This window comes from Lithobates pipiens, unplaced genomic scaffold, assembly GCF_037356315.1.
Source record: "Lithobates pipiens isolate NorthernLeopardFrog02 unplaced genomic scaffold, aLitPip1_a1.2 Scaffold_22, whole genome shotgun sequence".
NCBI classification, from domain to species: Eukaryota; Metazoa; Chordata; class Amphibia; order Anura; family Ranidae; genus Lithobates; species Lithobates pipiens.
The window spans coordinates 261,692,506-261,719,853 of record NW_027507784.1 but is presented as its reverse complement, the minus strand read 5'-3'; the positions used below and the strand labels follow the sequence as shown (position 1 = coordinate 261,719,853).

Below are 27,348 nucleotides of genomic sequence, written 5' to 3'. Positions count from 1 at the left end.
CAGCTACCCACCTCCTCTGTCAGCTACCCACTCCCCTCTGTCAGCTACCCACTCCCCTCTGTCAGCTACCCACTCCCCTCTGTCAGCTACCCCCCGTCAGCTACCAGCAAACAGCACGCCCCCCCCTTCTTGCCCCGCTCCAGTGGGGCTAATGTCCTGCAGCCGGGTCACACTGCACTGTCTGTGCTCCCTCTCTCCCACCCAGCCACCGGCGTCGATGCTGCCAGAGACAGTGAATGGAGGGCCACTGGACTGGTGTCCTAACCACCAGGGACACGTTTGCAGGAGAAAGCATGGTATTACAGACTCTGCCCCCTAACAGGTTCACACACAACCAGTGGACACTGTCCACTGCTCTACTGACGCCGCCCACTGCCCTACTGACGCCGCCCACTGCCCTACTGACGCCGCCCACTGCCCTACTGACGCCATCCACTGCCCTACTGATGCCATCCACTGCCCTACTGATGCCCTCCACTGATCTTCTGACACCATCCACTGCTCTACTGGCTGACAGTGTCCACTTTTAAGGAAGGCTAGTTTCATAATTTAACTGACATTTCTTTTATTAATCAAATCATATTTTATGGGTACACCAATGCTTTTGTTTTATTTAACCATGCCTCTTTAAGTCCCCCCCCCACTGTTAATACAATTTGGCCACAGCCACTGTTCACCATAGCACACCTCATTACTACTATCTTTGGGTAACCCAAGGTGTCCCAGGTATTTTATAATCCTATAGTGTGAACTACAAAAAAATTGCTGCACATCTGTGAAATGTTTTGGGTTTGGCTTGAAGGAAAAGTGGAAACCCTATCGCCAGCAAGAAAGTAACGTGCCGATGATCCAGCCGGCGAGGGAGCAACAAATGCAAGCAGGTGTTTTACCTCCCTGCTGTGTCCTCCATGGGGGGTCCTACAGAATCAGAAGTATGACTTGTGCCCAATGTCCCTGACCTAGAAAAAGATAAATTCCTGGTTTGCCTACTTGTCTCAGGTCAGGGACTGTCCTGGCTGTTCTTTGGGTGAATGCGTCCTAAAGGCTTCAAAGTGTAAAATAGAAAATAAGCAAAACATTTCAGGTGTTGCAATAATTTTCACCCTTTTTTCAGTGGGATAATGATTAGATTATTAGATTTGATGTGCTTCTTGGACAGCAGCTTCAATTCGATGCTCATATTTCTTCCCCCATGTTTGATGCATTAGGCTGGGATGTAAGCTAGCTGGATGGATCCTGTAGCTAAATAGGGCCACTTACCTGACCTGACAGCTCCATAGTACATTTACTGCTACAGCTGTGGGCAGAACCACGTAATTCATAGAAGAAGTTAAACTACAAGTTCCAAGGATCTCCTGTAGGCTCTCGGCGATCATCATGACACAGAGCAATGAACAATAAACAAGGCATATCTCCATTGTGACAAGGGAGGAGGGACGATCCCGTTCCTCTGCAAAGCAGAGATTCGCTTTTTTCCCTCTGCTTTAAATCAGCACGCAGTAAACGCAAAAACACTTCCTAGACATACATTTAACTCTTTGATTGCCCCTGATGTTAACCCTTTCCCAGCCAGTATCATTAGTACAGTGACAGTGCATATTTTTAGTGCTGATTCCTGTATTCGTGTCACTGGTCCCCAAACAGTGTAAATTGGTGTCCTGACTGTCTGCTGCAATATTGCAGTCCCGCTATAAGTCCCCTGATAGCCAACATTACTAGAAAAAATAAATTCTATAAACATATCGCATAGTTTGTAAACGCTATAACGTTTGCTTAAACCAATCAATATAAATATTTTTTTTTTAGTTATTTTTTTACCAAAAACATGTAGCAGAATGACTGAGCCCCTAGCGCTTATGCAGGGCTCCATGACACAGTACAGAGGGCTGCCTGTCTTTTCCATTCCCCCCCCCCCTCCTGTTTTCCCATTTTAGGTTGCTCTGAGTAATGGCAGAATGTGGTACACCACAGCAAGGGGTCCTGATTGGCTGAATCGGGTGGCATTGAGCTGGGCAGACATTATAAAGCCGGCGGCTTTCCCGCTTCGTTCACTGCCTGAGGAGACCCCCCGCTGAAGACTGAGCCCCGCTCCCACCCACCCTCCCGTTGAAATATATATGAATTTATGTCATGGCGTTTGTTAGTGGGGTTCGTCATCCAGTTCCGTTCTGAATGGACTAGGTGATAGTATTAAATAAATAAATGATTTATGGTCATGTAACTTTAAGTTTAATTATATTGTTGGTTATGGATTATTATTGTTACATTTTTGAGTTACCTCTTAATAAACGCCTTGACCATTATAGCCAACATGAAATAAATTGTGTTATGTCTCTTTATTTAATATCTTTGAGTCCTTTGTGCTGTCCGATACATATTGGCCAAAATGTATGAAGAAATTTGATTTATTTACATTTTTTTTATTGGAACATTTTATAGCAGAAAGTAAAAAAATGTTTTGTTTTTTAAATTGTCGACCATTTTGTATTTATAGCGCAAAAAATAAAAACCACAGAGGTGATCAAATACCACTAAAAGAAAGCTCCATTTGTGTACAGCGTCACACGACAACACAATTTCAGTTAAAATAAGGCAGTGCCAAATCCCAAAAAGATGGCCTGGTCAGGAAGGGGGGAAAACCTTCTGGAGGTCAAGTGGCGTATGTCAAGACAAAAAAAACAAGAAATCTGTGCATTTCATCTTTGTAATACATGCACATTTCTGTGTTTTTATCCCTTGTAAAGTCTCAGAACAGAAAAATAGCCCTTAACAAGTAACAGTCAACCAGATAGAGGCTTACTGGCACTGTCAGTTCAGTTGTTCTTTAATTGTTTACATTAATATTAATATTGAAATAAATAAAGCATTTGAATTCATTTCTTTTCTTTTACAGAGCGGTTGGTAAGACTTGTTTGCTGATAAGTTACACCAGCAATGCATTCCCTGGAGAATACATCCCAACTGTGTAAGTAAAAAACAAGGTCCCATCATTGTAATACTTTAACTAATTTGACTAATCTGCCATTTAAAGTGGACTAGTCAGTAATTGCACAAGTCTACCCGACCAAGTTTCTGACAGGTCACTATTTTCAACAGCAGGATATTCCAAAATGGCTGTACCACTTCAGTATTACAAAGCACAGCTCCAGTCCAGTCCTTGCCCTGATGAAGTTCACACTGGGAATTGCACAGAAACTCGCTGTGCATTCCTATGCGATTCTTGTACAGTGCGATTTCAGCCCATGAAAAAAAAAATGGTCTGAAATCACACTGCATTTGAATCACATAGTAGTTCATGTACTACATTTGGAAACTCACTGCAACCGCATTGCATGGTACTTCTGTACCATGAGATCCAGTGCAGGCAAACACTGTGTTTGCGACCTGCATTTGAGCACACTTACTGCAGATCGCAACTGCAGTGTGTTTTGAAAGCAGTTGTCCACTGCTGCATCTGTTCACCGCCTGCTCTAAAACCCCGTACACACGATCTGACTTTCCCGACAACAAAACCGTGGAATTTTGTTCGTAGGGTGTTGGCTCAAACCTGTTTTGCATACACATGGTTACACAAATGTTGGCCAACAATTACGAACGTAGTGACGTACTAGACGTACTACTTGGTTTTTCACCTCTTTAACGCCACCCTTTGAGCTCCTTCTGCTAATTTAATTTAGTAGAAGTTTGGTGAGTGTTGATTCGCACTTTTCTTTTCACATTTTTCATTTTGTGCTTTTCAGTTCGTTCTCAATGGCCGCCAGACATGTTACAGAATTGGAGGAGGATAACGTGTTATTTATTATTGGCCTTTGAGTTATTGCTTTGACATTATTTTTTAGTTGAATAATGATTTGATTTGATATATTTTCTATATTTTTGGATGCATAGAATTCACTTTTTGGTTAAGTTCTATTGGCAGATAGCATGTCTAATTATTTTTTTTTTTTAACCACTTCCCGACCCAGCCTATAGCAGAATGACGGCCGGGAAGTGGTTCTGTTATCCTGACTGGGCAGTATAACATGCCGGCGCGCACCCCTGGGGGGGCAAGCAGCGCGGTGATCTGTCAGAGGCTTCTTACCATGTGATCATCTGTGAACCAATCACAGCTTATCACAGCGTGAACCAGGAAGTGGCAGTAAACGGCATTCCTTGATTTGCGCTGTCGGGGGGGGGGGGGGTCTGTGCTGATAATCAGCACATTGATTATCAGCACAGCCCCCTCAGATGTGCAAAAAAGGTTACCAATCAGTGCCCAGCATTCCCCCAATAAAAAAGCCTTCAATTGCCCACCACAGTGCCAATCAGAGCCCACCACAGTGTCAATCATTGCCCAGCAGTAACACATCAGTACCTCATAATCATTGCTGCCCATCAGTGCCACCAGTCAGTGCCAATCAGTAACACCTAACAGTGCCAGTCAGTGCCACCTGTCAGTGCCCATCATAGCCACCTGTCACTGCCCATCAGTGCTGTATATCAGTGCTGCCTATTGGTGCCCATCAGTGCTGCATATTAGTGCTGCCTATCAGTGCCCATCAGTACCACCTTATCAGTGCCAACTCATCGATGCCCATCAATGCTGCCTCATTAGTGCCCGTCAATGAAGGGGAAAACAAAATTTTATGACAAAGACTAAGAAAAACTTTTTTTTTTTTTTTAACTGTTGGTCTTTTTTAGTTTGTTTATCAAAAAAATAAAAATCCCAGAGGTGATCAAATACCACCAAAAGAAATCTCTTTTTGTGGGAAGAAAATTTTAAAAATGTTGCTTGGGTACAGTGTTACATGACTGCGCAATTGTTATTCAAAGTGTGACAGCGCCGAAAGCTGAAAATTGTCCTTGGCAGAAAGGGGCGAAAGTGCCTGGTATTGAAGCGGTTAATGCACAAATGAAAAAAAAATAATAATAATATTATTCTTGATATCACTAGAAAAAAAAAGCCTTTGAAAATTAGTTTGCAATAACTCCATCAGTATCACCAGCAAAGCAGCTTCATTATTATCCCATTAAAGTGGTTGTAAACCCTTACAACCGACTTTGACCTACAGGTAAGCCTAGATTAAGGCTTACCTGTAGGTCCAAGAAATATCTCCTAAACCTACACGGTTTAGGAGATATTTGCCGAAAGACAGGCACTGCTGTCTACAGAGCATGCTCGCAGGCGCACTGAGCGCGCCGCGGTCAACGGCGATATGCCGCAAGTGGCGGCTCCCGTGCGCACGCCGAATGACAGCGGCGGAGCAGCGAGACCCACGAAAAGATGGATGCGCCGGGGACAGGGGACAGTGGTAACTTCGCTGGCTCCTGTGTCAGGTAAGTGACACATAATGGACTACTATGCAATGCATAGCAGTCCATTATGCTTTACCTTTGCAGGGAATGAAAGAGGAAGTAAACTCATCAGGGTTTACTTCCTCTTTAACCACTTAAGGACCGCCGTATTGCCATTGTACGTCATCACAATGGCACAGGCAGGCACAAGCACGTAGATGTACGTGCCTGTCTTCCAGCGGGTGGGGGGTCCGATCGGACCCCCTACCGCTGGATACGGCGGTCCGGTTCCCTCCAGGAGCGATCCGTGATGAGGGGATGGCCGTTGGTTTCTGGCCACCCCCTCTGGATCGCTCCTGGCCAATGACGAACTTCCTCCCACTGTGTATTGTTTACACAGGAAGGAGGAAGTGATGTCATTCTCCTCGGGGTGGTCTTTTTGACCGGACTACGAGGAGAAGACTAAAAGTAAGTGTGCACCAACACTACACTGACATGTAGGTACACACAGGCACACAAACCCCCCCCCCCCCCCGATCCCCCCCCGATCGCCCCCTTTTTTAGGTTCACCGCAAGGTTTTTATATCGCTAGGTACCCCGATATACTACCCAATAATGGTTTTAACCCCCTGATTGCCCCTAGTTAACCCTTTCACCCCCTTTTGCCAGTGTCACTAAGCGATCACTTTTCTGATCGCTGCATCAGTGTCGCTACTGTCGCTAGGTAGCTAGTTATTTTTTTAGGTTCACCGCCAGGTTTTTATATCACTAGGTACCCCGATATACTACCCAATAATGGTTTTAACCCCCTGATTGCCCCTAGTTAACCCTTTCACCCCCTTTTGCCAGTGTCACTAAGCGATCATTTTTCTGATCGCTGCATCAGTGTCGCTAGTGTCGCTAGGTAGCTAGTTATTTTTTTAGGTTCACCGCCAGGTTTTTATATCGCTAGGTACACCGATATACTACCCAATAATGGTTTTAACCCCCTGATTGCCCCTAGTTAACCCTTTCACCCCCTTTTGCCAGTGTCACTAAGCGATCATTTTTCTGATCGCTGCATCAGTGTCGCTAGTGTCGCTAGGTAGCTAGTTTTTTTTTTAGGTTCACCGCCAGGTTTTTATAGCGCTAGGTACCCCGATATACTACCCAATAATGGTTTTAACCCCCTGATTGCCCCTAGTTAACCCTTTCACCCCCTTTTGCCAGTGTCACTAAGCGATCATTTTTCTGATCGCTGCATTAGTGTCACTAGTGTCGTTAGGTAGCTAGTTATTTTTTTAGGTTCACTGCCAGGTTTTTATAGCGTTAGGTACCCCCATATACTACCCAATAATGGTTTTAACCCCCTGATTGCAGCTAGTTAACCCTTTCACCAGCGATCACAGTATAAGTGTCACTGGTGACGCTGGTTAGCCAGTTAGTTATTTAGGTTCCCCATCAGGTTTTTATATAGCGCCAGGGACCCCCATATACTACCTAATAAAAATTTGAACCCCCTGATTGCCCCTAGTTAACCCTTTCACCACTGATCACCGTATAAGTGTTACGGGTGACTCTGGTTAGTTTTCTTTTTATAGCATCAGGGCACCCACCATTTATTACCCAATAAAGGTTTAACCCCCTGATCACCCAGCGGGTGATATCAATTAGGTTTTAGGGTCAGGGTCTGCGTCGCCCCAGGCAGCGCTAGGTTAGTGCCAGTACTGCTAACACCCACACGCAAAGCATAAACCTCCCGTAGTGGTATAGACTCTGAACATATCAATATCTGATCTGATCAGATCTATACTAGCGTCCCCAGCAGTTCAGGGTTCCAAAAAAACGCATTGTTAGCGGGATCAGCCCAGATACCTGCTGGCACCTGCGTTTTGCCCCTCTGCCCAGCCCACCCAAGTGCAGTATCGATCGATCACTGTCACTTACAAAACACTAAACACATAACTGCAGCGATCGCAGAGTCAGGCCTGATCCCTGCGATCGCTAACAGTTTTTTTGGTAGCATTTTATATTTAAATCCGGAAGGCAGTGCTTGGTTTTCGGGGTCCCGTACGTGGCTAGGCTCCCAAAAAGTCCCCCGCATGTGGTATCCCCGTACTCGGGAGAAGCAGCAGAATTTATTTTGGGGTGTAATTTGACTTATGCCCATAGCATGTGTGAGCAATATATCATTTAGTGACAACTTTGTGCAAAAAAAAAAAAAGTTTGTAATATTCCCGCAACTTGTGGCAAAATATAAAATATTCCATGGACTCAACATGCCTCTCAGTAAATAGCTTGGGGTGTCTACTTTCCAAAATGGGGTCATTTTGGGGGGATTTCTGCTATTTTGGCATTTTATGGCCTTCGAAACTGCGATAGGTAGTGAGGAGTGAAATCAAAAATTTGCACCCTTAGAAATCCTGAAGGTGGTGATTGGTTTTCGGGGTGCCGTGCGCAACTAGACTTCCAAAAAGTCCCACACATGTGGTATCCCCATACTCGGGAGAAGTAGCGGAATATATTTTGGGGTGCAATTCCACATATAACCATGGCACGTGTGAGAAATATATCATTTAGTGACAACTTTTTGTAAATTTTTTTTTTTTTGTCATTATTCAATCCCTTAGGACAAAAAAAATAAATATTTAATGGGCTCAACATACCCATCAGCAATTTCCTTGGGGTGTCTACTTTCCAAAATGGGGTCATTTGGGGGGGGGGTTTGTACTGCCCTGCCATTTTAGCACCTCAAGAAATGAGATAGGCAGTCATAAATTAAAAGCTGTGTAAATTCCAGAAAATGTACTCTAGTTTGTAGACACTATAACTTTTGCGCAAACCAAAAAATATACGCTTATTGACATTTTTTTTACTAAAGACATGTGGCTGAATACATTTTGCCCTCAATGTATGACTAAAATTTAGTTTATTCGATTTTTCTTATAACAAAAAGAAGAAAATATCTTTTTTTTTTCAAAATTTTCGCTCTTTTTCCATTTATATCGCAAAAAATAAAAATCGCAGAGGCAATCAAATACCATCAAAAGAAAGCTCTATTTGTGGGAAGAAAAGGACGCAAATTTAGTTTGGGTGCAATATTGCATGACCGCGCAATTACCAGTTAAAGCAGCGCAGTGCGAAATTGGAAAAAGACCTCTGGTCCTTAAGGTGTTTATTGGTCCGGGGCTGTAGTGGTTAAAGAAGAAGAGAATTTTGCTCTGCTTTTGAAGATTTTATAATTTGCCACATCGCAAATGTTAATTCTCCATTAGAAAGTTTAAAAGACTGACCGCTTCTGCTTCCGAGCATGCGTGTTTGTACATTAAACTTGTGTACACACGATTGGAAAGTCCGACAACACACATTTGTTGGCGGAAAATTTGAGAACATCCTAGCCAACATTTGTCCGCTGGAGCATACACACGGTCGGACTTTCCGCCAACAAGCTCACATCCAACATTTCCCATCAGGAAATCCGATCATGTGTACGCTTCATTAGACTGAGGACCAAGCGTTCAAACACCTCTGATCGTTCTGTTCTCAGAGCTCCATGAGCAGAGACCCACTGACTGTCAGTCACCTCTGTCTGCTCTGCCTCCCCGTGCTCACTGGAGCACTGGACTGGGGAGAGGATGGGAGCATCTGGTCCAGGCTCTCAGTGGCTCTGTGATTTTAGCCGACAGCAGGCTTCAGAGGTCGAAAACAGGGCACAGAAGTGCAAATGTGATCACCATGAGAAGTATAGCCAACCAAGCTTTCGCTGTACTTCTCCTTTAAAGGAAGTATGTTAGGGTCCTTTCACACGGGGCGGATCAGTTCTGATCCGCCCCGTGGATATCCGTTTGCTCAGCGGGGATCACTCCGCCGATCCCCGCTGAGCAGGGAGATGACAGCTCCGTCTCTGCACACTGCGCAGGGACGGACCTGTCACAGCGCCGCTCTCCCCTATGGGAGATCGGATGATGACGGACCGCAGTGCCCGTCGTCACCCGATCCGATCCGCAGACGGATGGAAAAATAGCTTTTTCCTCCGTCACACTTTTTCGGATCGGAGCGGGTCGGATGTCAGCGGACATATCACCGCTGACATCCGACGCTCCATAGACCTCTATGGAGCACCCGTTCAGGTCCGCCTGAAAAACTGACAGGCGGGCCTGAACGGATCGTCAGTGTGAAAGGGGCCTTAGTGTTATGGCTTGAAGATCTTCCAAGAAAGACTTTCTGGGGGATCCTGTTTTTGTGTGTGATGTTTTTTTCTCAGCAGCTATTCACTGACTTTTTATTGTGATTTTCTTGAAATGTTTAAACCTATTGTGAATATATAAATTTACATTCCAAATTCAGATTTGACCACTACTCTGCCAATGTTATGGTTGATGGAAAACCGGTTAACTTGGGCTTGTGGGATACAGCTGGACAAGAAGATTACGATAGACTGCGCCCATTGTCTTATCCTCAGACGGTAAGGATCCACGCTTTGCTCCTTTGTACAGCTATGTGAGAATGTTTGAAAGCACAGAGTTTATGTAATGTCCTCTGGGTCAGATTGTTCTGGGTTGAATGTAATTAATTAAATTATAATTAAATGCAATTCTACATGTGGACATGAAACAGAGCCAAAGATGCACAGGACTCCTGTGCAATCCGCTTCACAGCCGCCCCAGAGATGTGTGAACCGGCTCCACTGAGGGCCGTCACAGTTTCCTGTCATGCAAATTGGATGAGGGTGAACCTGCATCCAATTTGCATAAGTGTGAACCCAGCCCTAAAGAGGCATACAAGCAATATATTTGATGCGGCCCACAGTGGTTAAGTAGCCACTGTAACATTAGTTGTTATAAGTGCTGTCACAGCCCAGAAGGCTTTCTGCCCTCTTCCATGCCCTTCTTTGTCATACTGCAGACGTAATGTCGAGCAACCTTTTTCATATGTGGGCTAGCACCTGCCTTTTGTTTTTCCTCAGCAGTTTTAGGAGTGTTTAAGGTAATGTTAGTGATGTACAGATATATCGGCCGCTGAAAATGATCGTCCCAAAAATAGGGTTAACGGCGTTTAGCCAACAGAAAAAAAAAAGGTGCCGATAATGGCATGCTGCATCCCAATGACTTCAATGCAAAGTTGCGTCCCAGAGACATCAATGCAAAATCGTATTCCATTGACTTAAATGTGTAATTACCCCTTATTGACTTCAATGCAAAATTGCATCCCATTGACTTCAATGCAAAATTGCATCCCATTGACTTCAATGCAAAAATGCCCCCCTATTGAGTGCAATGCAAAATCGCGTCCCATTGACTTAACCACTACAATACAGGGCACTTTCACCCCCTTCCTTCCCAGCCCAATTTTCAGCTTTCAGCGCTCTAGCGCTTTCAGTGACAATTGCGCGGTCATGCTACACTGTACCCAAATGAAATTGTTATCATTTTGTTCGCACAAATAGAGCTTTATTTTGGTGTTATTTATTCACGACTCCGTTTTTTTTTTTTGCGATATAAGCGCAAAAATAGCGGAAATTTGGAAAAAAAATATATTTTCTTTTTTCTATTTGAAAAGAAATCCAATAAAATCAAATTTTGTCATAAATTTAAGCCAAAATGTATTCTGCTACATGTTTTTGGTAAAAAAAATTCCGTTAAGTGTATAATAATTGGTTTGTGTGATCACGGACATATGTACGCAAATGATCATGTACATATGTGTGCAGGTGATCACGTACATATGTGTGCAGATAATCATTGGGACATGTGATTTTAGTGGGACATATGTGGGGGACATGTTTTTATTATTAGGGACATGTGTTTTTATTATTTGGGGACATGTATGTTTTGGGGACATGTGTGTTTTGGGGACATATGTGGGGACTGTGTTTGTACTGTGTGGTGTGTTGTGTGTTTACACTACACTGATGATCAGTGAGTAAAAAGCTGTAAAAAGCAGCCCATACTCACTGATCATCAGCCGGCTGCAGCGTTCTGCTCTCCTCTCCTCAGCGGTGACTTCCGTATGAGGAGAGGAGAGCCGATTGCCTAGCAACCGGCTGTTTGTTTACATCACATGACGGCCGTGATTGGACACGGCCGTCATGTGATCAGGAGGGCCAATCACAGAGCCCTCCTGCCGATCTGAGATGTGCCGTGTCCGGGTGACACGAGCACATCGGGATCGCGCCGCTGCGCGGGCGCGCGCGCGATCCCGCTACTCCTGAATGACGTTCCTGAACGTCCTATCAGGAGTAGACGGCTCCCACCCGGCCGTATATATGCATTGGCCGGGTGGGAAGTGGTTAAATACAAAATCCCATCCCATTGACTTCAATGCAAAAACACCCCTTATTGACTTCAATGCAAAAATGCCCCCCTATTGACTTCAATGAAAAATGGCATCCTATTGACATCAATGCAAGATCGTGTCCTATTGATTTCAATGCAAAACCTTCGTTACTGCAAAGGGAACTTTTTATCAACTGGACCAGAATAAGGTTTTATTGCAAGGACTGTTTCTCTCTTTACAAAGCAGAATTTATTGCTTCTTTCCCTTTTAATGATTTTGTTTTTCCCTTTTAACGATGTTTGTGCAAAAGGCCTTTCTGAAAACATTTCCTAAATGTATCTGTCTCCCAAAAAAAGGGAGCTTAGATAATTTGAAGCACTAAAATCTGCTTTTGAATCTGAGTGTTTCTTACTAGGATTTTAGTCCGACCCCCCAAGCTTCCAATGTTTCGGTGAGTTCATTTAGCCCTGGTTCACACTAAATGCGACTTTGAATTTGTGCTACTTCACTTGAAGTAGCACGGTTTTAAAGCCGCAGGTCAGTTCGATTTTAGGTGTGACTTGCCTGACATCTGTGCAACTTCATGCACAGATGTCTAAGCAAGTCGCTCCTGAAATCACATAAAATAGTGCAGGAACCTTTTTTTCAAATCAGTGCGGTAACGCAAAGAGTTGCACCGATTTGAACGGTTCCAATGCTGACAATAGGGTGCAACTTGTCATGTGATATGGAACTGTAAAATTACATGACAAGTTGCCCCGGTTTGAACGGGGTCTAATACCTGCTGCTAGCAAAGGGAATTGCAATTTGTTCGTCCGTCGATGTGTGCCACCTTCTGACGGTGTGGGTTGCAATTTGCAGAGCTTATTGCCTTGCTTGCAAAGCACAATTAATGCTTTTCTTGTCCCTTTAGATCTGCAATCTAAAACGCCCTGGTAAGGGGAAAAATAGAGGAACTGGTAATTCAGTCTCCATGTCCTACGTTTACAATTATTTTTTTTTCCTCCTACGAGATCTATTTTTTGCAGTATAATCAAAGAATATTTTTGAAAGACTTGTTAATATTCCATCTGCCTTTTATCTTTTTAGGACGTGTTCCTAGTTTGCTTTTCAATTGTGAACCCAGCTTCATTTGAGAATGTCCGTGAAAAGGTAAACTTGATGCTTTTTTTCCTGGAGTTTTCCACACTACAGGAATGTAAGGATGTTTTATATGGTAAATAGTACATTGTCTTAAATGGAGATATTTTGGAACCATAGACACCAGTGTTTAGCCTGCTTGCCTGACATCTGCCCTGACCTGGGTCATTTTGTTAGTCCTAAACCAATTTGTCTATAAAGACAATAAAGAAGAACACTGCACTTTATTGATACAGTTAAGCCCCATATACACAATCAGTGTTTCTGCTGAGTTTTTCCTTCAGATTTACCAAAACCATATAATATGAGGTCAAACCTTAAAATTTTCAATTTGTATGCAATCAGGCAGGCTTTTCAACTATATGGTTTTGGTAAATCTGAAGGAAAAATCAGCAGAAATTCTGATAGTGTGTATGGGGTTTAAAACTTTGGATTGCAAGCATAATTCGTTCCAGAACATGCTTGTATTCCAAAGCACTTGTATATCAAAGCAAATTTCCCCATAAGAAATAACGGAAACTCAAATGATTCGTTCCACAACCATTTATTCATAAGTCCTTCAGTTTAAAAGGCTTTATAAACAGATACGTTGTGTAACCTTAAAATGTCCATCCACAAATGGAAGCCTCCACAAGGGGATTAGAAGCAAAATCCATCAGGAGCTACAGAGTATAAAAGAGGAGAGGCGCCTCTAAGTGTAGCAATATGTTGCTAAACGTTGTAACTTCATTAAATGTAACCATACTGCTATAATTAGAGGCGCCTCTCTTCTCTTTTATATTCAGTTGTGACATGACGCAACTTGTATATCAAGACATCGCTTGTATATCAAGTCAAAATTTATTTAAAAAATTTGCTTGTCTTGCAAAACACTCTCAAACCAAGGTTTTACTGTACATATTTGCACATTAGTGCATCACAATATTGGTTTGTTTGTATGTAATATATTTCTACACTTATGGTATATATATATATATATTGATTTGTTTAACACATAGGATATATTTATTGTCAATTGATTTATATACATATATATTTTCACTAATTTAAAGGTTTAATTTAGAGGACAAATACAAAAAACATAAATTGCTCTAATTATTGTGACCACTCTAAATCCCAAGTGACAAAAAACAGAGAAAAAATAAATTCATATGTGTACATATAAAAGAAACACATCATAACATTAAAATATATAAAAAGTGAATTATATAAAGTTCACAGCAGTCCAAATCAACAGACTAAAAATTATATAAATAAAAGTCCACCAGTATCCAAACGGAAAAAAGTCTGAAGTTTTGAATGGAGAACCTTCACCAAAGCTTGTAGTAAGAAAGGAGGTGGAAGACGAGATGGGGATAGGTCAAAATGTTGAATGCCCTTACCAGACACGATGGACCCCCTATGAAGCGAGGTCTAAAGCTCAGGCAGATACAACTCTCTGCACAGTTATATTGGTTATCCAATTTGCTCGCTAAGCTCATCCGGAGATCAAAATTCCACTTAGGACAGCCACTCGCTTGATTGATATAGACAGCAGCAGACTGAATTTTGCAAGCCTGCAATCAATAAAAGGGCTTGCCAAATTCAATCTGCTGCTGTCTATATCAATCAAGGGAGTGGCTGTGACTGAGTGGAATTTTGGCTTCCTGTACTGCTGATCTCCGGATGCGGATGAGCTTGGCGAGCAGATTGGATAACCAATATACCTGTGCAGAGAGTTGTATCTGCCTGCTCTTTAGACCTCACTTCATAGAGGGTCCATTGTGTGTGGTAAGGGCATTCAACATTTTGACTTATCCTCATCTCGTCTTCCACCTCCTTTCTTACTACAAGCTTTAGTGAAGGTTCTCCATTCAAAACTTCAGACTTTTTTCCGTTTGGATACTGGTGGACTTTTATTTACATCATTTTTAGTCTGTTGATTTGGACTGCTGATGGACTTTATATAATTCACTTTTTATATATTTTGATTTTATATGTACACCTATGAATTTATTTTTTCTCACTCTGTTTTTTGTCCCTTGGGATTTAGAGTGGTCACAATAATTAGCGCAATTTATGTTTTTTGTATTTGTTGACACCATATGGATATTTTTTGTTTTTTATTGCAACTTTTTATTTAGATATTTGCTTTGGAGCGCAGTTTTTCTTCTTACTTCTTTATTAATTTAGAGGACCAGCGCTGCTTTTTCTCTGTTCTCCCATAATTTTTTGGTTCACCAAAAATTTTGTGGCTGTGATCTGTTTCCTCATTGTGACTCAATGCATCCCATTTCCCAACTAGACCCTGTGGCGCTGGTTTTCTTTTTCAATAAGGAAGAAAGTTTGTTGTTTTATTTTTAAGCTGTGGGTTGGAGGAACCTTACTAAATCTTTAATTTAATTATAACTTTACTTTGTGTATTTTTAAATAGTGGTACACAGAAGTCCAACACCACTGCCCCGACACTCCTATAATCCTTGTGGGTACACAATTTGATTTGAGAGATGATAAAAACACAATTGCAAAACTGAAAGTGGATAATCTTGCACCCATTACGTTTCCTCAAGGACTTGCCATGGCAAAAGAGATTGGTATGTTGTGTGTTTTTTTTTTTTTCTGTTGAAATATTTATAATGTGTGAAACAGGTTTTCCAGCATATTAAAATAATGACTTGAGTTCATCCTAAAATTCATTCAGTGAATTTGTCATGTAACATCAGGCCAGGAACAAGTTTTATAATACCTCCTGTTAAAGAACGAACAAAGACAGCTTTTCACTTCCTTAAGTTCAGCCTGACAATTTTCTATAAATATTCAGATTTCATATGTGGCATTGTGCTTTAACTAGTTTGCCTCCTCAGGCATGTCTGGTACAAGAAAACAAGCTCATGGCTGCACGTTTTTCAATTGTTTTTATCGGTTTGCTCCGGGACTTATTATAAGGCCTCATGCACACTGGACGTTATAATAACTTTATAAAAATGGCAGTAGCTGTGCAGCGAGTTTTTCAACTTTTTCAACGTTTTATCGTTTTTTTAGCATTTATTCGCGTTTTTCCATGTTAGCGTTTTAGCGTTTTTTTTTAAAGATTGATCAAAAACATAAAAAAACACTGGTGAGGGACGTTTTTAAGCGTTTATCGATGTTTATCAGTGTTAGAGCGTTTTTACAGCTGAAAAATGTCTCTCAGAACCCACTAGTTTTAAGTTTGTTTTTTTTTACTGCTCAAAAATGCCACTGCCCAAAACTGCTGATAACAGCCTATGTGTGCATTGACACATAGGGTAACATGATGGAGAGTTTAATGACTGTAGAAAAAAACATCTGAAGCCAAAAACAGCTGCTGTAAAAACGTCAAAAAATGTCCAGTGTGCATGAGGCCTAAAGGTGATTCGGAGGCTATGGGGCCACCCAATCACTATTAACAACTGGCAGGTTCTGGCCCTAAGTGATGGTAATAAAGTTAAAGTACAATTAAAGGCAAAACTTCACTTCCTGTCCCATAGCCAAAGCGGCTATAACTCCAAAGTAAGGGAATCTCAGGGTGTCGCCAGGTCAAGTGTCCCTTTTGGAAGATTCCCCCATTACTGTTCTGGTGTCAACCCAAAATATGTGATTTTCATGTACCACTTTCAATAATAACGGTAAACAAGGGTAAATACTGGTAACGGGGGGCACAGACACTAATAAAAACTGACAGGAGTCCTAATCCCCCTCAACTGTATCTAAAACAAAAAAATTAAGTTTTGCCTTTAGTTATACTGCTTCCAGACCGCCCACCACACATTTATTGCGGCATGGGGGCCTGGCTGCGTGAAACAACTTACCTGTACGTTGTTCCTTTCTTCCGGGTCTGGGGCACGTGTGCATGCTGCCAGCGAACTGCTCCCACTGTGATTGGACACAGCAGGAGCCAATCAGCAGACGTGATGTCCGCCGGGACCCGCCGGGACCCACTGATCGTTGACAGTAAACAAGGCAGACCGCCGTTCTGTCAGATAGGAAAATAGAGATCTTGTGTTTCTGCTAAGCAGAAACACAGATCTCTGTTTTCCTCCAGTTAAGCCAACCCCAACACAGTTAGAAATAATTCCCAAGAGCACACCTAACCCTTTGATTGCTCCTGATGTCAACCCCTTCCCTGCCAGTGTCATTAGTACCAGTGAGAATGCATTTTTGTAACACTAATCACTGTATTAGTGTCACTGGTCCCCAAAAAGTGTTACTTAGTGTCCAATTTGTCCACCGCAATGTTGCAGTCCTGCTGAAAATAGATGATCGTCGCCATTACTAGTAAAAATAAAAATGCATAAAAAATATCCCACAGTTTGTAGACAACTTTGTGCAAACAAATCAATATATGCTAATTGGGATTTTTTTTTATACCAAAACCTTTTTTAAATTTTTTTTATTGGATGTGTTTAATAGCAGAAAGTAAATAATATATATATTTTTCAAAATTGTTTATAGCGCAAAAAAATAAAACAGTAGAGGTGATCAAATACCACCAAGCTCTATTTGTGGGGGAAAAAAGGTCATCAATTTTGTTTCGGTACAGCATCACAGGACTGCGCAATTGTCAGTTAAAACAACGCAGTGTCATATCGCAAAAAATGGCCTGGTCATGAAGGGGGTGAAACCTTCCGGGGCTGAAGTGGTTAAGTAGAATAAAATAGTGTAAAGAAAAAATATAATCTGATAAAAGAAAAATCCCTATCCTCCCCCCCATGCGTGCATTTCACTTTGTTTCGATTCGTTATTTACATAAATTTCTTTAGTTAAATTCATTAAACCCATTTAATTCATTTTTGGAATTCGTTTCATTTATACAATTTTAATCTATTCGAATTTTCGAAATTCAAATTTGAATATTTTTCAATTGGAATAGTTTTTGAATATTTTTCAAATAGTTTTTAAATAGTTTTCAAATTTAAATAGTTTCTAAATAGTTTTCTAATTTACAAAGAAAATAAATAGAATAGAAAAAAAGGAATGTAATAGAAAAAAATAGAATACAATAGAGAATAATATAACAGAAAATAAAAGAAGAGAATAGAAGAGAATAGAAACAAATGGAATATAATAAAAAAAATAGAATAAAACAGAATATAACCATCTTCTGAACTTCGACTAGAAAAGAATAGAATAGAAAATAATATAGTTCAAAAAACAATAGAATAGAAATTCGAAAAAAATTTGAATAATCGAATCTATTTTCTATTCTATTCAAAACTAATTGTAATTGATGCTATTAGAATTTTGGGTAATGGTTATATTCTTTCTATACTATTGTTTTTTTTTTTTTAATTCTATTATTTTTCTATTTGTTCGTTCTATTATATTCTTTTCTGTTATGTTTTATTTTGTATTCTATTCAATTTTATTCTATTCAAATTCAAATTTATTCTATTCAAATTAGAATTTCGGAAGATGGTTATGTTCTTTCTATTCTATTTTTTTCTATATGATTCTGTTATTTTCTATTCTCATCTAATCTATTCTATTCAAATTCGAATTGATTCTTTTTGAATTTTGGGAAATGGTATATTCTTTCTATTCTATTGTTTTTCTAATTTCTCTCTCGTTCATTGACGGACACAGCATCTTCATCTTGACCTTAGGTTATATCACCCCTTTAGGAGAGGACTAGGCAGAACATGATAAAAACAGCAAAACTGCACAGGGGGTGGTCCTACTGGCTATATCCCCTCACACTGCATCCATCAGCTCAGTTTTCTGCCTAGTGTAGGAGAAGGACCTGGCTCCCGTTGGGACCATTGCTCCTGGGAATTTTTTCTTTTTTCTGCATTTTTGATTCCTGTGATCTACAATCAACAGCCGTGCTGGGTGACAGGCTGGATAATATAGATCCTGGTAGTCTCCCCAGCCTGGCCATTGAGCACTAGCAGACCTTAGCTAAACACTGGGTCAGCCACGACATGCCCCATCTGATCCAGGGGCAGCCGATGAGCTATATGCTCCGGGGCACACATATGACCGGCTACTGCTGTCCGTGTCACAGTGTGCCATGGCCGACAGTCACCCTGTTCTGCCCAGGTGATGGGTCTTTCCGTGGAATGTGTCCAGCAGTCCCTACAGGAGGGGTAAGTATGGCTCCACCAGTCTCGGCAGGATGGAGCAGCTGGGCATTCCCTGGGAGGACGACTAGGGGGTCTCTCACTCTCCCTTTCTTCTCTTCCTGTTCCTTCCCTCCTCCCCATGCTATTGGACGCTGTGTGACTGGGCCAATGGGGGTGCGGTGCACGTACCTGGCCCAGGGTTCCGGGTCCTGGCAGGGGGCTGCGCTGGGTGTTGGGGGTCCGCTCGTCGTCTTTTCTGTTTCTGGGCCACGGTGGGGTGTTTTGGTGTGTATGCCATGTGGGTAGGCGGCCGCGTGCTCCGCGGCCATTTTCCTGAGGCCGTGGCCATTTTTCTGTAGCCACAGCTAGTTTTTTCCTTTCTGCCATTTTCTGGAAGTCCGGCGGCTATTTTCCCAGCTCCCTCAGATGTTTTCTGCTGAGGTGGCCGGCAGCCATTTTCTAGTAGCCTCAGCTTGTTTTGCCTCTAGCGCTGGGTGCTTGTTTCCTTCTAGAACAGCGCGCTTTTTACACAGAACACCTCGTGGCTGACATAGGGGAGAGCAAACAGCAGCAGCACAGCGCAGTACCTGGGTCGGGGTGGTGAGTCCTGCGGGGGGCCCCTCAGTCTGTGGCAGTTAGGAGGGTGGACATTTTGTGTGACTTGCCTTTGGTCCCTAAGTGGTGACAGGTGAGTGTGGATCAGCATGGCGTCAAAAGCTGGCTCTTCTTCCCCAGACATCCCTGTTATGGCAACCAGTTCCCCTGCACCTGCGGTGCCTATGGACACTCTGTCGGTGGTCCTGGAGGCCTTTATTGCCAGGTGGAAGCAGCGTGCAGGCACAAGGGGGGTAAAAAATGCCTTCTCCCTCACCGTCTTCTGGGGAAAGCTCTGATTCAGACTCGGCCCCGCTGTGGCTGGCGGCCCCTGTTCTGACATGTCAGAGGATGCGGACCAGGACCATTCGGACACTCCGTGTCCAGGTCAGCCCAGGAAAAAGCGCTTGTAGGAGCACTTATCACAGCGGTGTGGGATACACTAAAGATGGAGGATACAGCGGGGACATCTACAGAGGTGTCGGTCCCACGAGTCGGCCTGCACGGCTAAGGTGTTTCCTTACCCAACTTATTTTGATAACTTTATTTACAAGGAGTGGGGAAAACCGCAGCGGCCCTTTTCAGTCTCAAAACACATCGCGGTGCGTTACCCCTTTGAGGAGAGTTTCTGAAGAAATGGATATCGCCTCCGATTGTTGACCCACCGGTATCCAGGTTAAATAAGGTAACCATGAAGGGACCCCTGATCTCAAGGACCCTGCCGACAGGAGGGCCGAGGCGGTTTCTCGGTCCATGTTTACGGTGGTGGGGTCAGCATTGCGGCCAGTGTTAACCACGGCCTTGGTGCCACAGACGCTTACTGAATGGGCTAAATTGTTACATCATGAGTTGTAGAAACAACAGGCTTCCCCGTTCTGCATGGAGCTGGGGGACCAGTTGGTACAGGGCCTTAAGTATGTCTGTGATGCAGCCTTAGATACAACCCCCTTGCTCTCTAGAGGCTCAATATCAGCAGTAGTACTACGTTGCCTGATTTGACTGAAATGCTGGTCTGCGGCCAGGCATCTAAGAAAGCACTGGCGGACTTGCCCTTCCAGGGAAAGAGGCTATTTGGAGCCTCGCTGGATGACATTATTAAGAATTTTACTGGGGGTAAGAGAACGTTGCTCCCACAGTCCAGAAATGGTAAGCAGCCATGCCATAAGCAAGGGCCCTCTTTTCTGCTCAGAAGCTGATTTTTCATCCTCCCGGGTCAGCAGGTAAGCGTCCCCAGTCAAACAAGATGCCCGCTGAGGGACAAAAGCGTCCCTGGTTTCGCAAGCCGGACAAGCCTGCGGGCAAATCTGTTACCGCATGAAGGTTTTCCACCGCCTGACTCTCGGGTGGGGGTTTGCCTTCGGGAGTTCGGTGGACCTCCCTACTTTCCGACCAGTGGATCTGTGAACTGGTTTCATTAGGATACAAGATAGAGTTTCTTTCTTGTCCGCCAAACTGATTTTTTCCCTCCAACCTTCATCTTCTTCCGGGTTATCGGGAAGCCATGTTTGGGGCAGTACACAGGGGCGGACTAACCATTTGGCCACTTGGGCACTGCCCGAGGGCCCCATGCCACTAGGGGGCCCCATCAGGGTTGCTAGCCTCAGTAAAACCAGGGAGAGTATGTAAAAATGTATGTTTTTTTTTACATCCGTCTCTGAAATGTCCTTTACCAACATCCTTTTGGTCTAAAAATCCAGAGATTATAGCTGCCCCACCTCTCCAGTACCTTCTCAGCCAATAGAAACATGTCTGTGTATACTGTGTGATTGTATACTGTGTGTGTGTTTGTGTATACTGTGTGGCCCCATAATCTCTGATTGCCTGGGGGCCCCATAATCTCCTATTGCCCGGGGGCCCCATGCGTTGTCAGTCCGCCCTTGGCAGTACAGGACCTGCTGCTGCGCGGGGTGATAGTGCCTGTACCGATGCCGGAAAGGTTCCAGGGATTCTACTCCAATCTGTTTGTAGTCCCAAAGAAGGAAGGGGTCCATCCGGTCCTGGATCTCAAGGCCCTCAACAGCTTTGTGAAAGTACAAAGGTTCAGGATGGAATCAGTTCACTCAGTGGTCGCTACACTCCATCAGGGGGATTTTCTGGCATCCCTGGACATCAAGGACGCATACTTGCAAGTCCCCATATGCATGAAGCATCAGAGGTTTCTGCGATTTGTAGTCAGGGACGAGCACTGCCAGTTTGTAGCTCTCCCTTTTGGCCTGGCGTCGGCCCCAAGGGTCTTCATCTAGGTGCTAGCCCCAATTTTGGCTTTGCTAAGGCAGAGAGGGATCGCAAACATGGGTTACCTGGACAACCTCCTTCTGAGGGCAGCTTCTGCCTCAGAATTAGGGGAGGATGTGGCAATCACTAAGCAAACTCTTTGGGAGTTTGGTTGGGTACTGAACCTGGGCTTCCTAATGGACTCCTCAGAGGCGAGAGTATTTCGTCCTTTCGGAGCTGCAGACTCTTCAAGCTGCAGTGAAGTTGTTGGTGTCCCGCAGGTGGTCATCGATGAGTTTTTGCATGTGAGTCCTGGGTCTCATGGTAGCCACTTTCAAGGCGGTACTGTATGTTCAATTCCACACAAGTCTTGCAAAAGGAGATCCTGTGCAAATGGGACAAATCTCCATTGTCCCTGGATTGTCGGGTGAGCCAGCTAGTCAGGGATTCCCTGCTCTGGTGGCTGAGGTCACCGGCCCTTCGGTCCAGGAAGTCGTTCCTTCCTCTTCATTGGACAGTGATCACAACAGACCCCAGCCTGACTGGTTGGGGGGGGGGGGTTTGGGGCATACAGTCGGCCCAGGGTTGCTGGATGCAGGAAGATCCCACCTGCCGATCAATGTGCAGGAACTTTGAGTGATCAGGTGGTGCCTCTCCACTTAGTCACAGAGGCTGCAGGGGCATCCGGTCAGGATCCAGTCAGACAATGCCACGGTGGTGGCATATGTCAACCATCAAGGAGGAACAAGGAGCTCGGCTGCAGCACTGGAGGTTGCTCACATCCTGCGGTGGGCAAAGCGGCACGTGCCGGCTCTGTCGACCATGTACATTCTGGGCGTAGAAAACTGGCAAGCTGACTACCTAAGTCGTCAGATGCTGGACCAAGGGGAATGGTTGCTACATCCGGATGTATTTCGGCTCCTTTGCCTAAGGTGGAGCACGCCAGATGTGGATCTCCTGGCTTCTCGATTCAATTGGAATGTACAGAGGTTTATGGCCAGGTCAAAAGATCCCTGGGCGGACGCGAGAGACACGTTGGTGGCTCCATGGGGGCATTATTGGCTGATTTATGCCTTCCTCCCACTTAAACTTCGACCACGTCTGCTTCGCCAAGGGGATTCCGGTGATTCTGATTGCCCCAGAATGGCCTCCGCGTCCGTGGTATGCCGACATAGTACGATTGGTGGCGGATCTTCCTTGGCGGCTGACGATGCTAGAGGACCTACTGTCGCAAGGTCCAATACTTCATCCTGCTTTACCGTCACTGGCTTTAACGGCATGGCTGTTGAAAGCCAGGTGCTAAGGGACCGAGGCCTGTCGGATTTGGTGATCTCCACTATGCTGAGGGCACAGAAGTAATCTTCTCTGAAGATTTATCATCGCATGTGGAAGGCCTACATCTCCATGTGTGAGGAGATGGGGTGGCGTCCACGCACATACTTAGTTTCCACGATCTTGCTGTTTTTGCAGTGAGGAGTGGATCAGAAACTAGCACCATTAAGGGGCAGATATCAGCTTTGGCTGTCTTTTTTTCAGTGACCCTTGGCGACTCATTCATTGGTGAGTACGTTTGTTCGTGGGGGTTTGACATGTGGGCCCTCCGGTTTGACCACCGCTGCCTCCATCAGATTTGAATCTGGTGCTCTCGGTGCTTCATAATCCGCCGTTTGAAAACATTAGGGACATCCCCTTATTGATACTCTCTCAGAAAGTAGTCTTTCTAGTGGCTATTACATCTGTCAGGAGGGTTTCTGAGTTGGCGGCCTTGTCATGCAAGTCTATCTACTTGGTCCTCCACAAGGATAAGGAGGTGCTGTGTCCACAGTCTTTGTTTCTTACAAAGGTTGTTTCGGCTTTTCATCGAAATGAGGACATTGTGCTTCCGTCCTTATGTCCTCGGCCGTCACACCCAAAAGAGGTTGCTTTGCATTCCTTGGACATAATCCGGGCTCTGCGGGTGTATCTGTCTGCTACGGCTCCTTTTCGGAGGTTGGACTCGCTGTTGTATCGGTGGCTGGTCCGAAGAAAGGACTGGCGGTCTTGTCGGTTACCATTTCTCGGTGGATCAGACAGATTGTGGTTCAGGCTAATGCCATAAGTGTTCAGGCGCCTCCAGGGGCGGACTGACAACTGATGGGGCCCCCGGGCAATAGAAGATCATGGGGCCCCCTGCGTCCCAAGCCACACCTGGACAGGGGGACATTTGGGGGGAGCACACAGGGGGACACTGGGGGGAGCACACAGGGAGACCCTGGGAGGGGGAGAGTGCACAGGGGAACACTGGCGGAGGGGGAGAGCACACTGTGGACCCTGTGGGGTTGGAGAGCACATGGGGGACACTGTGGGGGGGAAAGCACATAGAGGGACACTGGGGAGGGGGGAACCACACAGGGGGACACTGGAGGGAGCACACAGGGAGACCCTGGGAAGGGGAGAGGGCACAGGGGGGCACCGGGGGAGGGGGAAAGCACACGGGGGACACTGTAGGGTTGGGGAGATAACGGGGTCACTGGGGGAGAGCACACAGAGGGACACTGTGGGGGGAGAGCATACAGGGAGACCCTGGGGAGGGGGGAAATCACACGGGGGACACTGGGGGAGCACACAGGAAGACACTGTGGGGGGTGGGGAGCACACAGGAAGACACTGTGGGGGGTGGGGAGCACACAGGAGGACACTGTGGGGGGTGGGGAGCACACAGGAGGACACTGTGGGGGGAGGGGGGCACACAGGAGGACACTGTGGGGGGAGGGGAGGGGAGCACACAGGAGGACACTGTGGGGGGGGGGGAGAACACAGAAGGACACTCTGGGGGGGGGGAGAGCACAGGAGGACACTGTTGGGGGAGGGGAGCACACAGGTGGACACTCTGGGGGGAGGGGAGCACACAGAAGGACACTGTGGGGGGAGGGGAGCACACAGAAGGACACTGTGGGGGGAGGGGAGCACACAGGAGGACACTGTGGGGGGAGCACACAGGAGGACACTGGGGGGGAGCACACAGGAGGACACTGTGGGGGGAGCACACAGGAGGACACTGTGGGGGGGAGCACACAGGAGGACACTGTGGGGGGGAGCACACAGGAGGACACTGTGGGGGGGAGTACACAGGAGGACACTGTGGGGGGGGAGCACACAGGAAGACACTGTGGGGGGGGGGAGCACACAGGAAGACACTGTGGGGGGGGGAGCACACAGGAAGACACTGTGGGGGGGAGCACACAGGAAGACACTGTGGGGGGGAGCACACAGGAAGACACTGTGGGGGGGAGCACACAGGAAGACACTGTGGGGGCAGCACAGAGGGGAACACTGGGGGCAGCACAGAGGGGAACACTGGGGACAGCACAGAGGGGAACACTGGGGGGAGCACACAGGGGAACACTGGGGGGAGCACATTGGGACACTTTGGGGGGGAGAGCACACAAGGGAACACTGGGGGGAGCACATAGTGGGACACTGCGGGGGAGCACACAGGGGAATACTGGGGGGAGCACACAGGGGAATACTGGGGGGGAGCACACAGGGGACCCTGTGGGGGGAGCACACACAGGGGGACCCTGTGGGGGGAGCACACACAGGGGGACACAGGGGGAGCACACACAGGGGGACACTGGGGGGGAGCACACACAGGTGGGGACACACAGGGGAACACTGGGGAGGGGACACACAGGGGGACACTGGGGAGGGGACACACAGGGGGACACTGGGGAGGGGACACACACAGGGGAATACTGGGGAGGGGACACACACAGGGGAATACTGGGGAGGGGACACACACAGGGGAATACTGGGGAGGGGACACACAGGGGGACACACACAGGGGAATACTGGAGGGGGACACTGGGGAGGGGACACACACTGGGGGACATTGGGGGGGACACATTTGGACACTGGGGAGGGGCACACACAGGGCAACACTGTGGGGGGAGAGCATACAGGGGGTTAGTGTGGAGAGGGGAGAGAGCACACTGAAGACTGGCCCGGGCTCCATACATCTGTACTGGTCACCCCCTCCCTCTGATGGCGGCCCTGTAGTAAAAAAAGTTTCACTCACCCCGGCCATGCCTGTAATCAATACCGCTAACCGCGCGCTGCTCCCCGCCGGCCCCTCCTCCCTTCTCGTCCGTCCTAGGTGATGTAGTGTACAGTGCAAGCAAAGGCGACGGACGGGAGGGAAAGAGGAGCTGGTGGGGAGCAGAGCGCTGTTAGCAGTATTATTACAGCCGCTTCAAGGGGCCTCTCGTTGGGACGGCCACGGGCCCCTAATTGCTCTGGGCCCTCGGGCGGCGACCGAATGACCGATGGGTCAGTCCGCCCCTGGGCGCCTCCCTTTCCTGTCACGGCACATTCTAACAGGGCAATTGGTGCTGCTTGGGCTTCCGACATCAAGCGTCTGTTTCTCAGGTGTGTAAGGCAGCGACCTGGTTGTCTGTTCACACTTTCACTAAATTTTACAAGGTTGATGTGAGCGCATCTTCGGATGCTTGCTTCGGCCGCAAGGTTTTGCAGGTGGCTGTTTAAGGTTGAAACTCCTCCATTGAGGAGGTTGTTATGGGTGGAGTTATTTTCTTGCTGTTCCCACCCCTTGTTTTTTGACACTGCTTGAAGATGTCCCTAAGGTCAAAATGAAGATGCTGTGTCCGTCAATGAACGAAAGGGAAAATAGGATTTTTGTACTCCTTTGTTTTGAAGTTCATTGACGGACACAGCATCCACTCCTCCTATTTATGTTTGTACTGCTTTTGATGAACTGAGCTGCGGTACTGTGCAGTTTTGTTGTTTTTAACATGTTCTGTCCTAAAGGGGCTATATAACCTAAGGTCAAGATAAAGATGCTGTGTCCGTCAATGAACTTCAGAGAAAAGGATTTTACGGTGAGTACAAAAATCCTATTTTTTTCTATCCTATTATAGTTTATTCTATTCTTCTATTCTTTTCTTATGTATTCAAATGTATTCTATTTGAAATTAGAATTTCAGAAGATGGTTATATTCTTTTTATTTTATTTTGTTCTTTTTTTATTCTATTCTGTTCTTTTATTTTATATTTTGCTTTGTTTTACTCAATTCTATTTTATTCTTTTATTTTCTGTTATATTCTTTTCTATTCTATTTTTTTTCTATTTTATATTCTCTTTGGAAATTCGAAAACTGTTCGAAATTTGAAAATTATTTGAATTTGATAACTATTCAAATCGATTCAAATCATCAAAAATGTTTTCGGATTCCTTGAAATTCGGTACTATTTGTAATTTTGGGGATTCAAATACATCTGAATCTCCAAAAAAGAAAATTTGTCCGAATTTCAATTAGGAGCTAAACAAACTGCACATGTCTATTGTTCCACCCATGTTTGGTATCTCCACAAACGTCGATATAGGGGCAACAATTCAAGTTTCTTCATCTATTGGTTGAACTAGATGGACTTGTGTTTTTTTTTTCAACCTGAGTAACTATGTAAATTTATACTAACTCTAAACTGATGCGCTCCTGTGTGTAAACTCTCCCAAGCTTGAACATATGTGGGAACTGTGGAAGGATGATATCCCATCCCTGGATAGGGATGATTGGGAGGATTGTTTAGAACAAGATCCTAAACTTGTTATCTCATCCAAATATAAGCTGATGTGATGGTTCAAAACCTCAGTTGGGTTCAGGTTGAATGTCTGCTGCTGCTCCTAATTATGAAATGTAGATGTTCTTGCATACCGGGAGTAACCACTCTGACACCTGTTCAGTTTGATTACTTCCACATCTCTGTTTATTGCAGGGCGGTGCACAATGTTTTATACACAAAGAACAATAGA

The 27,348-nt window shown here is 45.1% G+C and overlaps 1 protein-coding gene across 3 annotated transcripts in view; it reads left to right on the top strand.

Annotated features, from left to right (window-relative positions):
- LOC143924618 (ras-related C3 botulinum toxin substrate 1-like) overlaps window positions 1–27,348 on the top strand; it is a 100,687-nt gene that overhangs the window by 38,410 nt on the left and 34,929 nt on the right. For 2 of the 3 annotated variants that reach the window (XM_077449015.1, XM_077449014.1), the window contains exons 2-5: window positions 2,894–2,965; window positions 9,601–9,718; window positions 12,619–12,681; window positions 15,083–15,242. In XM_077449015.1, the coding sequence (XP_077305141.1) occupies window positions 2,894–2,965; window positions 9,601–9,718; window positions 12,619–12,681; window positions 15,083–15,242 (413 nt within the window). Of the gene's footprint in view, window positions 1–2,893; window positions 2,966–9,600; window positions 9,719–12,618; window positions 12,682–15,082; window positions 15,243–26,345; window positions 26,417–27,348 lie in introns of all 3 variants that reach the window. The other variant, XR_013261897.1, reaches the window with a different exon arrangement.